We start from the raw sequence: 14,700 nt of genomic DNA on the forward strand, positions 1-14,700 counted from the left end.
ACAAATGTTTGTTTAGGTTGATCTTTAGTTTAGATGGAATTAATTCTTTTCCTGAGCAAAATTGAACAAAGCTACAAAAAATGTGTTTCCCTTTCTGGGTCCAACAAGTGTTATTTTTTTAGCAAATAATGGTTATGGAATCCAGAGAGAAATTTTACAACAAAGGATTGCCTACAACCCTACCAGTGTAACTTCCTTGTCATTTTTGTATTTACGTTTTTGATATGCGTACGTCTGCTCTTTAAAAAGCATATACAGAGCAAACGCTGTTTAATTATGCCACATGTTTATTATCAAGTACGGTCACTTCTGTTGTGAATCAAAGCACAAGTAACGTGCAGCTAGCCAGGAATAAGTTCAAAACTACAGGCAGATAACCGCAAAGCTCACAAGCTAAAGTCGATTGCTTTTCCCTGTCTTGATCAGGCCATATCCGAATTCCCATGCTACCCTTTTTGACGGGTCACTGGTAAATCAATAGGCAGGTGGCAATATGTCATTGTAATTACATAGTCGCCAAAATGTTATTATTGCTAAAATTATGATTATTCTTGAGCAACGTTAGTTATCATACCAGTGAACATCGTAAGTAAAAAAAAACTTCATGATCTATCCTACTTCATATGCATAAGCAATTTTGCCTCCTTTTAGTTTGTGAACAGAAATCGTTTCTATTATTCCGATTGCTATGTCACTCTCTAATCCCCAAGCCTATAGACCTGTTGTATAAGGCAGCTGTCGAGTTTCATTATAAAGCGAGCTGGCAGCTTGTCGAGATGCAGGCAGTCAGACGAGCTTCAATGGGAAAATCATTAAGTTAACACTTTCTCTAATGTCTCCATTGTCTGCCCTGAAACATTGTTTTAGAGTCCCGGAATATGACGCTAGCTACCATACAAACGACAGTTCGAGACATTCCCATGGACAGAACGTTAAGTGAGGAACATCATTCAAATTATTATAATTTTGTTTTTTTAAAGGGTTGGAAAGATGAGTATGAAACTTTCACACCCGATATTTTTTATTTGTCTGCCTGCATATAACCTATACATGTAAACATTTTTTTTTTTAGTTTTAATACCGCGTTTTAAGACGTTAAAGTTTACCACACTCATCTCCGTAAACTCCAAATTACATGAACGGCTTTTGTCACTATACAGTATGAGATCGTCATCTTAAATATATCAAGTTTAACCTTCCTAGGAAACACGTTCTCCCAAAGACTGCATTAAAAATCGATTTTCTTTAATATTTCAAAGTGAGCTTTAACATTAAGCAGCTAATTTACATTGTAAACGCAGATTTACAAGATTGTTTAAACAGTTTTGAAGAAAATGCATAGTGTTTAACTTTGATGTGTAAAATTCTTCGCTAAAATTACGGCTTTAATTTAAAAGATGCGGTATAGTAAACAAGCAAATAGCCTTTTCTATTCTTAAATATTTTTCTGTATTATTTTTGTAAGGTCGTATTCTGGACATTCCGTGTAAAGTATGCGGAGACAGGAGTTCGGGCAAACATTATGGCGTTTATGCTTGTGATGGCTGTTCCGGATTTTTCAAGCGAAGCATCCGCAGGAACAGAACCTATGTCTGCAAATCCGGCAATCAGGTATTCTTTCTGAATTTAATTAAATCGCTTGGGGTCAACATATATATATTTATATAATTTCTAACCTCATGTACCCATGTAACAGGTATTTATTTAAGGGTATTAACAAAGGCATGAGTACAGTGTATTGCTTAGAACTATAAAATCTTAAATTACATTAATTAAAGCCCAACAAAGGCATTCCTTTCTTCATTTTATTGAAGGTGTTAACGCATTTAGCTGCTGTTGTTAAATCGGTATGAATTCACGTTTAAGTACAATATTAAGCCTTAGTGGGGGAAGTTGTTCTTAGTGCTTGGAATACAGAGTACTCTCAAAACTCAGCCGATGCAGGCTGCGGACAAGAAGGTGGCGCTGTCTTAGGTGCTGAATCACTCTGTTAAAAGCATATCCAGCTCGCCCTTTTAATGATGATCATGCCTTTTGAAACTTCTTTTGGTTTTTTAGCATTAATATACAAAGCACCCTTGTCTTCGTTCGGTGAGCATATTTCGTCTTAAGGTCATATAGCATTGAAATAACACCAGCTGTCTACAGTTTGGCTCTTGATATCGTCTTTGTAACGCTAAGTAAATTGGCCAATGGGATCTCACGCAACTTCTCAGGGGATTGAAATTCTTGGAAGTTAAAAAAATAATTATCAAAGTGTTGTCTTACAGCGTACAGATTTGTTCTCATTTATGAGACCATCACAGCAAATTAAATATAGCGAAATAAAAAAAAATCCTGCGATTAAGCTTTTATTTTGATCTAATTCATCATATAATCTGGTTTTAATTGGATAAATTAAAGATAATCCTTTAAGGATAAAGTTAAAAAATTAACTTTAATAATGTTTGTTTGTAACAAATTTTCTAACACAGCCTTTGCGTTAATTATAATGACCTGTTTCCCCTGTCGTAGGGAGGCTGCCCTGTGGATAAAACGCACAGAAATCAATGCAGAGCCTGCCGATTGAAAAAGTGCCTTGAAGTAAACATGAACAAAGACGGTAAATGAAGCTTCATTAAACCAGCATCCGTTCTTTCTGCGGTTTTATTGATACCGAGTTAGGGCAAATATAATTAATCCCAAATATTTACAGAAAGCGTATAGTCTGATCAAAAGCTGCAATTTACGTGTATCTGAGACAGAGGCGTTTAATCCCTTAGAAGAAAACAACTTTAGTTGTGCCAAAGATACGCTCCACGATATTTCAATTGAAGTGCCTATTTCCGAACTGAGGTATTGCGTGGAATACGTATATTTAGTCTTATGCATAATCACATTTCCCGGACAAGAGCTTGGTCGTCTTTCATTGCTGGGAAATAAAATGAATTCTCAAATAGGAACGACCTTTCTCACGGCTGTATCGTATCGTATCAATGGATAGTTAATCGATGGCCTGCTGTGAGTCCCAACCGGAGAGCCTTGGCGCTCATCTACTTCGAATAACCCTACCTATGTGATACCATAATTGGCTCAAAAACGTATACAGAAATATTTTATTTACATCACAAAATTTTAATACAAACCTCTAAGGTTTTATATTTTAGCTGGAGTTACTGCGGAAAATGGATCGATATTTGTCATTTAGAAATCACGTCAGGAATCTAGAAGACCGTCGACGGAAAGGAAAACTCCAATATGGCACTGCAAGAGCAAGACCTCTTTTTGGCAATGAATAAACTTCTGTGCAGAGCAAAAAATGTAAAAACGTTTAAATTTGTACAACATACAGTAACTGCGCTTTACCGTTAATATTTTCTCTTCAGTCTTTTGTACCATCTCTACCATTAATTCAAAAAAAAACTTTGCATTGTAATTTATTGTAATATGACTGTACATACCATGAAAATAACGGTACATATGTATGTGATTGCATGTAATTACATACAATTTTAAGCATTTTAACGAGGAAGTTCAGCTACAATCTCTGTGTTTAAATCGTCATTTCGAACAGCAAAGGAAAATACCTTCAATACTGCTATATTAAAAGCAGAGTTTTTTGGACGGAGTCTTGCGTCTACCAAATACATCGTTGTATCTTAAACGAGAAGCAAATTGATTTCACAACGTTTTTAGTGTATCGCACATGGCGGAACGCCAGCTAGAAACTTTTATTCTTGCGCATTTTTTTGTGTAATCTATTTTTTAAAGTTTTTTTTCCCGTTAATCTGTTTTAACTCTCAGCCGTGCAACACGAACGGGGACCCAGGACGTCCACCATCCGGAAACAAGTAGCTCTGTATTTCAGAGGACACAAGGAGGTGAATGGAGCGTCTACCCACTTTCCCGCCTCGTCCATCCCGGGGCCAGCTTTCTTCACGGCGGTTACACAACTGGAGCCGCATAATCTCGAGTTGGGCACTGTTTCCTCCACCCCAGAACGGCAGGCTATCGTGGGGCTTGCTCAGCCCACCCCAAAGGTGAATGAAATGTCCGGCCATTGTGTTTTAACGCACAGTGTTTTTTTTTTGTGAACCTGTGGAAGTCAGCCCATATGTGTATGGACATGTACGCCCATTATATCTATACATTAAATGGACGCATTGACCTCAACTATTGAAAAATGTATTAACTTTCAGAAATAGCGGTTAGTTGTTTTCCAGCGCTCCGGAAGAGTGTATACTGCAGGATTAAATAATAATGGATAGATTTAAAAAAAACAGAGAAAAATACATTTGTTTCAATAGTCACGAGGTAACTGGTAGTAATACTAGTGATACTATATAAAGTGATTATGTTGCTCGTTACTCGTTACTCGTTAAAAAGTTGGTGAGCTGGCCAGTTGCAATGTGCAGCCTCTATATGCTACTATGTTTTTCATTTCAGTATCCACACGAAGTCAATGGGACACCAATGTACCTTTACGAGGTGGCCACGGAATCTGTCTGCGAATCAGCTGCACGACTTCTGTTCATGAGCATCAAATGGGCGAAAAGTGTCCCAGCATTCTCCACATTGCCCTTGCAAGACCAGGTGGGATTTCAAGTGGAGAACTATCTACAGTTACCTGGTCGTAAACGAGAAACACAGCTTTGTCTGAAGGATTACTGCTTTTTGGTGATTTAAATTATTTGCAGTTTAATATAAATAATTTGTCATTGATTCTACGTAGGAGTAGTGATATACCCGTCGTAACAATAAGCAATGTTTTAAAGATTTTATTGAAAATATGCGTTGGGAACGGCGGCAAAGATGGTTAACTTTGTTTTCACATCAAACATAGCAGTATAATGCACTTCTAAGAAACCATTTAGCCGCAGAAGAAAAAATAATGTGTTATTAATGTTCAAAGTTTACTCTTGTTAGAAGCAATAGGAAAGCGTACTTTTTTAAGTGATGACATTTTACATCTGAATATTTCAGATATTATTCTTACATACGGAAATCATTTCACCTTTGCATAGCAACATTGCGTTTGTATATAATTTTGTGAGCTCCGTATATGATTGTGAATTATCATTTGCCTTGCAGTTAATTTTATTAGAAGATGCCTGGAGAGAACTGTTTGTTCTAGGCATAGCGCAGTGGGCGATTCCAGTTGATTCAAACACTCTCTTAGCCGTTTCTGGTACGTACTGTCAAAGACTCCAATAAAAATCATACTTTTATATTTTTGTGTAAATAATTAGCATTAAAATGTTTTGTTAAAAAGGAAACACACAAAGAATAGCACATTCCTAATGAACAATAGAATGTACCTGTCATTTATAAAATCACATTTAAATGCAAATAACGTTATTTTGTTGCATTCATTACAGCTTTTTAATTGTTATTTAAATGCAAATAGCCAACGCAATGGCAGTAACGTTTTTTTTATTGTGGAGCGTTGTTGAGTGTGTGGATTTCCTTTAAAAATTGGATGCAATGCAGTTTTTAAATGAAAATTTGAAAATGGGTTTAAAATGAGAGATGATTGATCCTCTTTGTTGTTGTTTTATTCTAAGGCATGAACACAGAAAACACAGAATCCCAGAGATTAAATAAAATTATTTCAGAAATACAAGCTCTTCAAGAAGTTGTCGCCAGGTTCCGACAGCTGCGACTAGATGCAACTGAATTTGCCTGTTTGAAGTGCATTGTCACTTTTAAAGCTGGTGAGTATATATGGCTGAGAGGTTTTCGCAAGGGGAAAGCTGAATGTCCCAACAGCCCATTTGGTGTATTTCCCGATATTGTTTTAAAGAGAACATTGCATTTTTAATTTAATTTTTTACACATAAGTTTCTTTATAGCCACAGAAAAATATAGTTACAGAATGAAATGAATGAATTCTTTAATTATTTATACCATAGCCAATGAAAATCCTTAAAAAATATTTTCAGTTAATTCCGGCCTTTATGATACATATTTACCGCCTTCACGTTAGTAATTCAGAGCTGTTTTCTAAGGAATTCGGGTAACGTTATTCCGGTTCTAGAACAAGTAGACAAGTGAATATCAATTACTATATTATTCTCGACTTTTTCTTCTAATTAACTTCTCCTATGAAAACCCATTCACAACTCGTGTTGCGTGGCCGTGCCCTTTCACTTTAATCCAACCTTGTTTCCCCCGGATCTGTGGGTTCGTTCCCATTATATTTTTATGTATTCCTACAAACTCGACTCAAGTGAAGCTCATAATGAGGGTAAGAATTGACCCAGAACCAATATTTTTGGCAATCCTAGATAAAAAAAACCCCAAACATTTCCCCTCTGGAAAAACGGCGTGTGTTTGTCAGGAGTTACTAAGTTTTGTGCGAGTTCAGAAAACAGTCGAACCCGCTCTCTGACCTGTTGCGCTGTGTGGTGTTGCAGTGCCCACTCACAGCGGTTCAGAACTGAGGAGTTTCCGCAACGCTGCGGCTATTGCAGCCCTGCAGGACGAAGCGCAACTGACACTCAACAGTTACATCCACACCAGGTAAATAAAAACAAATAATTTTCCCTATTGGAAAACGGCATGTGTTCGTCAGGGGTTTTGTGTGAGATGGGGAAAAGATGGGTCGTATGTATGACGGGTTCTCCAGGTAAAAAATATTGTCCTCTTTATTTTTGTGATTTTTTTATTTTAAAACATACAAAAAAAAATCCCATCCGCCTCACTGTCCACTTTACTGCGTAAGAACCCTTCATGTAATGGAAAGTGAGAAAAACGAAACCAAAATGTTGCGTTACGTTTTCTCTGTATGTTTGTGTCGGGGGAGCAGAAAGGGTGTAGATATGGATACTGGTTGTATCAGTTTTGTAACCATTAACTTATCCAGCGAGACTGTTGAGCCTGTTCTTCATATTAAAAGTCACAACTTCACATCCTTTGTCTTTACAACAAACCAGAAACTTTTGTTTGTGTGTTTATGTTTTAGGTATCCCACCCAGCCATGTCGTTTCGGAAAACTACTCTTACTTCTGCCTGCTTTGCGATCAGTGAGTCCTTCAACGATCGAAGAAGTGTTTTTTAAGAAAACTATTGGAAATGTGCCGATAACACGACTTCTTTCCGACATGTACAAATCCAGTGACATCTAAATGCGAACTTTTTTACGGGGGGGCTCATGTCTCCCGATAACCGTTTGAATCGTGATATCTCTTTTCGCTCGGCACTATTTAAAGAGAATGCTGAACCACCAAGGAACAATGTTAGAGCACGTTAAAAAACTAACCTGCCAGAATTTGAAAAACACCTCTCCAGCCAAGCACCGCATATCCGTCCTGAAGCAGAAACTGGGGAAGGGGTTCTGTCGGACAAAACAAAGAATCAAAACAGGACACGATTTTATGACGTCTACTTTCTAAAAGCATCTTGCTTCGACTTAAAAGATAATTCAAGGATCTTGATTGTACTGTAACTGCGCTTTTACGGTTTACGTTTAGTCTTCGAGTATCTGCGGATGTAAAGGTTTATACTTTCAAGTAGCCTGCGGGGTTACTCTAATCGAAGGTGTGTAATCGTTAGCTGTTTATAGTAGGATGTTGCGTCTCAAAGACGTGAGCTTTACGATCAGTGTATGTTTGCAGTGTGCAGTCTGTAATTCGCAGAAGAAACCAAACGGATGAGAAAGTGGTCGAGACTGGTTGTCGCTGTCCCTGACACAGTGCTGAAACCAAAGGCCACGACACCTTGAGGGCGCGGGCTGACCCCACGGAGACCTGCTTCTCGGCGCGCAGGGATTTATACAGATATTTTGAGGACAGGCTTGACTTCGGAGCTCTCGCTCTTTTCGGTCCTTGCGTGTGCAGAGTTTGAGTGTATAAACTCGGCCGATAAGGCTGCTGCTGGCGAAAGTAAGAACTTGTTTTCTAAAGGACCGCGGAATTACCGCCTTCTCGTTTCTGTTCTGGCGGCGTTGAAACTCTTGTTCTGTAAAGTAGACACTAACATCGAAACATTCAGCACTTGGATTTTTTATAGAATGTATAATTTTTCCTGTTGTAAAAAGTGAAGTTTTAATTTTGTGAAAGTTGTACTGATATATATTATTAGAATAAATAATATTCAATTGGATGTACCGCGGTTTTTTACTTACTTACTTTTTTACTTTTACTTACTTTTACTTTTTGTTTGTGTTCTTCAATTATTTAAAATATTTCAAAAAGAAATGACCATATTTTAAAATATTTAAATACAATTATTTTTACATATAAGTTCGTGTTTTCACCTTGGAATTTAAGTCTAGAGGAGGCTAGGTTTGAAACGAATCAAGATAAGGACAGTTACATTTAAAATGAGATATTATACGGGATGTGTCTGAAACTGATAAAGTCGTGGAAGCTACCTGTTTATAAATGGGTACTTTCTGTAGCACAGTACAGTACTCAAAACCATGAAGGAACTTATTCAACAAACCACTTCCCAAGCCTTTGAGTGTTTTTTAACAGAATTAAGGGCTTCAAAATGAAGGATGAACTGAAGAAAGATGATAATAGATAATACAGCGAATAAAACAGCTACATCAAAAGGCACAGCAAAATTAATTGTACATTTCAAATGGCTAATTAACCCGAAAGTATTCAGTGTATCTATTTTCTTCTCCTCTTCAAAAATTATACAAAAATGAAAAGAGGTACAATATGTAATCCAAATATTGTAAGTCCGTCCATTTAAGTAGTCTAATAAGTACTGCTACATTTATTTTATGATAGGCCACAGGAGCAATAAAATATAGGCAAAATATAGAAAATTTAACTTCATACGTACTTGTACCTTGTTATACTGTATGTATTGTACTTGGATTACGTTGTCAAATTGTGCTTCAGGAATCCAAATACAGCTCTTAGTAAACTACAGCATTTCTTATTTAAAATATTTGGAAAAAATATTATTGACCACAATGTACGACCAGTCCAGGGAAGGAAATAATTTGTAGCCACATTTTAAAAATTCCTAAAGAAGAACAATGTATTTAAATGATAGTGTTTTCCTTTGCATGAGCCTTTGTGAACCTTACTTGGGGGCACAGAACACTTGTTGTATATCATTTGTCATACAAATAAAATGTTCTCTTTTTTCAAAGTTAAAAGAGATAAGATAGTTTCAAATAATCCTCTGCTTCATTTTCACAAGATCTGTGCATTGGCAGTATAGTGAAAATTTCCCACTAACTTTCAATCTATTCAACTGCACACCTCCAGAAAAAAAAAAAAGTTTTTGACTGATACCTACAGTACAAACATCCACTAGGACCCTGTTATAGGATTTATTGGCTGGACAAACTGAATAAAACACATTCTATCTAATTAACGTGATAGGAATCTTCACCAAACCAGTAACAACAAAACATAACTGATACATGTTAATTCCCCAGACAGTACATAGTGAACAGATATGCTACCTCCCAGCTCCTAGCTCTTGGTTTTGATTTTTGACTGGGGAGGGACCTTTATTTTGGAGGTCGTTGTGATCGAGATCTGAAAAATCCTGTAAGCTATGAACCCACACTACCTTGTCTTAACCTTCAAACAAAAGGCATGAGCTGGGGATACAGATAGAAATTAAGTTATTGGGCCTGAAACACTTCAGAAAGCAAACAGCCACAGATATTACATTTGTGCAATGCCAACCCTTTTGGTTATAAAGAGGTAGTGCTATACAATGTATGGTAAAAATGTTACAGCACCCATTTTTGTGCTCTTATTTCTTGAATGCAAAATGCCAAAAAATTGTTAAATGCGGTGTTATCTGTTCTTGATGAGGTTACATTTGCAAAGGCCTGATGCTTACACACATCAGGACACTGCTTTTATTCTTCTGGGAATATTGCTAGCAGGAATATTGTAACACAACATCACTGGGGCATTCATGTTTGACCACTAAACTCCAGGAAACACAGGGGTTTGATGGATCCACAACTGATCAACCATTTCTACCAATCTTGGAGTGACTGAGGAACAGTCTAGGGTAGTTAACAACTGTGGTTGCTAACACAATTGGGCATCACAGAGATCCATTTACAGGCACAATGAGCTGTTACTTGGCTGCAACCAACAACATGGACTACAACCCTCTAGTACTGGCAAAGAGCTCTCACATGAATCCCAATTTACTCATTCTATCACAGTACAGGAACACAAATGTTTCACTGAGATTGGACTAAAAGAAGGGCACTTCTTTAGGTAATGGTAGTGCAATGTGCAGTATGACCTGGCACCAATGGCAGTCCTAGAGCTACATTACACAGTTCTCTGCTGACCACATTTTGACATCAGTAGTTCTATTCTTAAAGCAACAATGTCAGTGTAATCCCTGACTCTTTCAAATGCAATAAAGCTCGTCCCCGCAAGGCAATGCTTACTGAAACTTTTCTACTTCATTCTGGGACCAATTTCTCTGTCTGCTCTGCTAAAGTGTCAAAGTGTAGTCTAACCTAAAGAAATGCTGACATTATTGAACAGAGAAGTATTATTATTGCCTCTGCCAATCCGTACAACACCTTGCTTTCAAGTTAAAGATGTACTGTACCTGTTATTGATAATGTTGGTAGGAAGAGGTGCCCTGAATGGACCATATGACACACACTACATATGAGTTTGCCAGAAATGAGTTTACAAATGATGGAATGATTTCACAGACAAAAACCTCCACAATAAACTTAATTATCAAATCTGATGGCTGTCTTAATCTTCATTCTCACTAGAGTCAACACAACTGAATGTTCACAAGGAGGGGTTTTCTAATGTAACATTAATAAACAAGGCCACATGCACAGCTGGAAGCTTGTTGTGTTTGGAACATCTATATAATCTAATAAAAAGTGGCTTGTGTTATATAATTACAATACAAGTCTACAAATTTAATGCTAATTAAAATGTTCTATGTACAGTACAATGCTCTGTGAAATGATAATTTACTTAGCTTTCACACAACAATTACTTAAGTTTTCTTACTATAATGAAAATGACAACTTTATCCAATATCATTATACTAGTTTTATTGACAGAACAAAAACAAAATTCTCTATCCTCAAGGAGGAAGTGAGGTTTCTCTGTAGGGCTGCTGGGCTTACTCTCCATGACAGGGTGAGGAGCTCAGCTATCTGGGAAGACCTTGGAGTAGAGTAGCTGCTCCTCCATATTGGGAGGAGCCGGCTGAGGTGGTTCGAGCATCTGGTGAGGATGGGAGCATCCCACTGGAGGTGTACTGTGCATGACCCATTGGGAAGAGGGTTAGGGTTAGGGGCAGATCCAGGACAGACTGGAGGGATTATATCTCTCAGCTAGCCTGGGAGCACCTGGGAGTCCCCCATGAGGAGCTGGAGACTGTTGCTGGGGAACAGAAAGTCTGGTCTGTTCTGCTCAGCCTGTTACCATTGCGACTCTCACAAGGAGTAAGCCGTTAGGAAATGATGATGATGATGACAATAATTTTCCATTTAAAATCATTTGAATATTCTTACGTGGATGTTACCTAACATAACCCAACAAAACATCTGTTCAGAATTACTTTTCAAAAGTGGTGCTAATACCAAGAAAACAAAACAACACTTTCACAATCACGGCAGCATAAAAAGGACGTAAAAAGTCCTCCTACCTCCTACCTCCATCTAATGTGTTTAATTGTGGAGTTGCATCTCCAGAGTGTGAATGTGTAGCCTGAGCATGGCGTAAAGGAAGAACTTGTTTATTCTTAGAATTTCGGCCATACGGAATAAACAGCCAGGCATTCAAGAAAAGGCACTGTGAATGCCTTTGAGCAACGTGGTCCAATCAACCAGATGAGTGAAACAAACTGATTTCTCTCTGTTCCTTTGAGGGGTCAGCTTAAAAAGCATAAGAATGAAAAAAAGAAAAACACCACATAAATGACAGCGAAATGACAGCATAAAATTCCCATTGGCAAAATATTTGTGTTGGAGCACAATTAATATATAAATACCTTATATTTAACTTGAAAAAAACATTAGAATAAAAATCCAATAAAAATGTAATGAAAATGTTTAAAATACTATAGAAATAAATATGAAAAACAAGTTTGTTCACATCTATATCTTTTCATACGATTTGAAGTTGATCTAAATATTTTCACTTAGGTGTGTCTGTAAAAAGGTATTAAAATAGCTTAACATGGAACGAAACAGGCAACTAGATAGGACTATAAGATATACAATACGGTCACTAAAAACATCATAATGAATAATGAATATTGCATCTAAAAGTAAAAAGCTTGGAAAATCCAGCATGATTAATATTGGGCTGATTCACAGCAACTTAAAACCAGTGAAGAAATCAAAGCCCCACTTCATTTCAACAACCAACGGAGTTTCACATTCACTCCCCAGTTAGGTCAACACAGTTCCCATTGTGAACACAAAAGAGGAAAGAGGACAGCAGACAAGCATGCTGAGAAATATTGTTCTCACCAGAAAGCAGCGCCCAGCTACTTCTGAGAAACATGCTTTCTGCTTTTTAATTATTTTTCACAAAAAAACTCACATTTAGCTCACTTGTGCTTCATTATGACATTATGAGCATGTGAACTAAAAATACTGTCCAGGCACAAGACTGTAGCCAAGACCCTTCATAGAATGTTATTACATTTTGGTGATATCATCTTTTCTCATAGACTAGCTCTGCATATCAATGAAGGGCTTCATTCACTATGTATTATGTGTGTAGGACAAAATTATTACAGATCCCATGAAGGCTATCATCTACGTTAAATAATAAATGCAGATTTTTTAAAGGATTTTATCACACTTAAATTTAAATGCCTGTGTATATAAATCAATACGGTATTCCTGTAGTAAACACATAAAGGCTACACATTCTCCATGAAGAAGTTACAAAACATCATAGAACAATTTATGGATTGGATAGTTTTACTGCAAAATGCTAAGAATGAGGTAAGCTCAAAACCGTGACATCAATAGCATTGAAGAGAGCAATTTCAAAACTAACATCAAAAGCTTTGAACCATGTCATATTTGTCATAAATCATCAAGTCCAATAAAATGAGGCTCACATTTATTCACACCTCTGTAATAAGTGTTTTGTAAATCCTCTTCTGGCAGGGATTAAACTGACACGATGCCTCCTGTAAAGTGCTGTGGGGTTGTGGCACTTCAGAGGGGGAGATATTTGACCATTCCTCCAAAGAGAATTACTCTAGGTCCTTCAAACCCTTTCCTTTCTGTTGTGGGAAGTTCTTCATTGAAGGAGCAGGACACAGTCTTGTACAGATATAGTTTTGATTGAGCAGATATAGTTTTTATACAGCAACGCATGTTGGGTCTGCCCCACACAACAGACACACTGCAAAGGGTTCCCAACTCTTATTCAGGCTTGGAAAGGAGTCTGTTTCACAGTTTCACAGTCTGAGTGCTTCTCCTGTTGTTTGATATGAAATTACTTCTTGTTCTTTCCTTTGATATATAACAGAAGATGTTTTGCTTGTCTTGTTGCCTGCAGGTCTTGTCCTGTTTTATGATTTCTGTTTGCTCTGTCCTTTGATATGCAACAGAAGTTGACTTGTTTGTCCAGTTTTATGGTGTGTGTTTGTCAGTGTAAGTCCTGGGAAAGAAATAAGTTGCCGCAGTGGCTGCTTTAATATTTTCCAAAGTGAGGATAAGTAACCATATTGAATAGCTGGGTATGTGCAATATTTATTTGTCCCACTTCACTTTCCATTAGTGAGCTGCCATTTTGAGTTAGAATCACAAATGGCCACTTGGATTGAGGTCTGGAGACTACGTCATGAACATTTATTGATGGTGCAGTAAATTTGTCTTTTATCGATTTGGGTGTATACTTTGGATCAAGCTGGACTGTCCATTTTTTAGCTACTGAGTTTCCTGGAAGATGGAACTGGGTGTTTCACCGAAATGTCCTGGTACATGTTAAAGCACTAGGACCCATCGATGCAAATGCTGTCTTAAACACAATAGACTCTGCTCTCTCCTCACATTTTGGACATGAAGGTGTCCTAAACTTATCTTAACCATTTTCATATTCACAACACTGGTGAGTCTTTTCAAAAAGTTTAATTTCATCTGGCCATAAGGCATGGTTTCCTGCTGGAATTCTGATATAGTTTGGCAAATAGGAGTCCTGTTTTGTGATTTTGCATTTTACACACTTTGTATTTTGGAAGATGGTGGTGTGCATTTTAGACAACGTTTGCCTTTGGATGCAGAGATGCCACCCAAACCACTTCTTTCACAGCCTGAGGTGGCAAGATAGACTTGAGCTCTCTTCCTAGCAGGGTGGCCACTTTGCGAATAGCCTTAAATGTCTTAATAACGAACACTACAGAGGAAAGTGCCAGATTCAGCTTATTGATGACTTCTTTAGCCACCCATCAACTTGTCGAGGTCATTGGCCATTCGCCTGCAGTCTTCAAAGAGGTCTCTGGCTGAACCATAATGATGCACACTGCTGCTGAATCAGTTCTGTATCCCTTCCTAGAAACTTTTGGAGGCCTCTATATACTGCATAGTTTCAGGCTTCCATTGCACATAAAGAGAGATGGATGCTATGGAGATGTGACTTTGATGGATTTTTTTTAAAGGTGCAAATAAATGTGACTTTTGTTTTCTGGAATTCAATTAATTCTGACAAATATGACATTGCTCTGTGCAAAGCACGGCTGCAATGTTTTTTAAAATATTTTTTACTATGCAAGAGACAT

The 14,700-nt window shown here is 37.4% G+C and overlaps 1 protein-coding gene across 1 annotated transcript; it reads left to right on the forward strand.

Annotated features, from left to right (window-relative positions):
• Positions 1-878: 878 nt before the first annotated feature.
• Positions 879-8,071, forward strand: nr2e1 (nuclear receptor subfamily 2, group E, member 1). Its single transcript, XM_088936122.1, has 9 exons — positions 879-936; positions 1,466-1,611; positions 2,515-2,602; positions 3,784-4,019; positions 4,426-4,572; positions 5,071-5,167; positions 5,544-5,693; positions 6,396-6,501; positions 6,944-8,071. Exons 1-9 carry the CDS (start codon positions 879-881, stop codon positions 7,104-7,106), a joined length of 1,191 nt encoding a protein of 396 aa, XP_088792248.1. The 3' UTR covers positions 7,107-8,071.
• Positions 8,072-14,700: the final 6,629 nt, after the last annotated feature.

Source organism: Atractosteus spatula, chromosome 2 (genome assembly GCF_055471065.1).
Source record: "Atractosteus spatula isolate fAtrSpa1 chromosome 2, fAtrSpa1.hap1, whole genome shotgun sequence".
NCBI lineage: Eukaryota > Metazoa > Chordata > Actinopteri > Semionotiformes > Lepisosteidae > Atractosteus > Atractosteus spatula.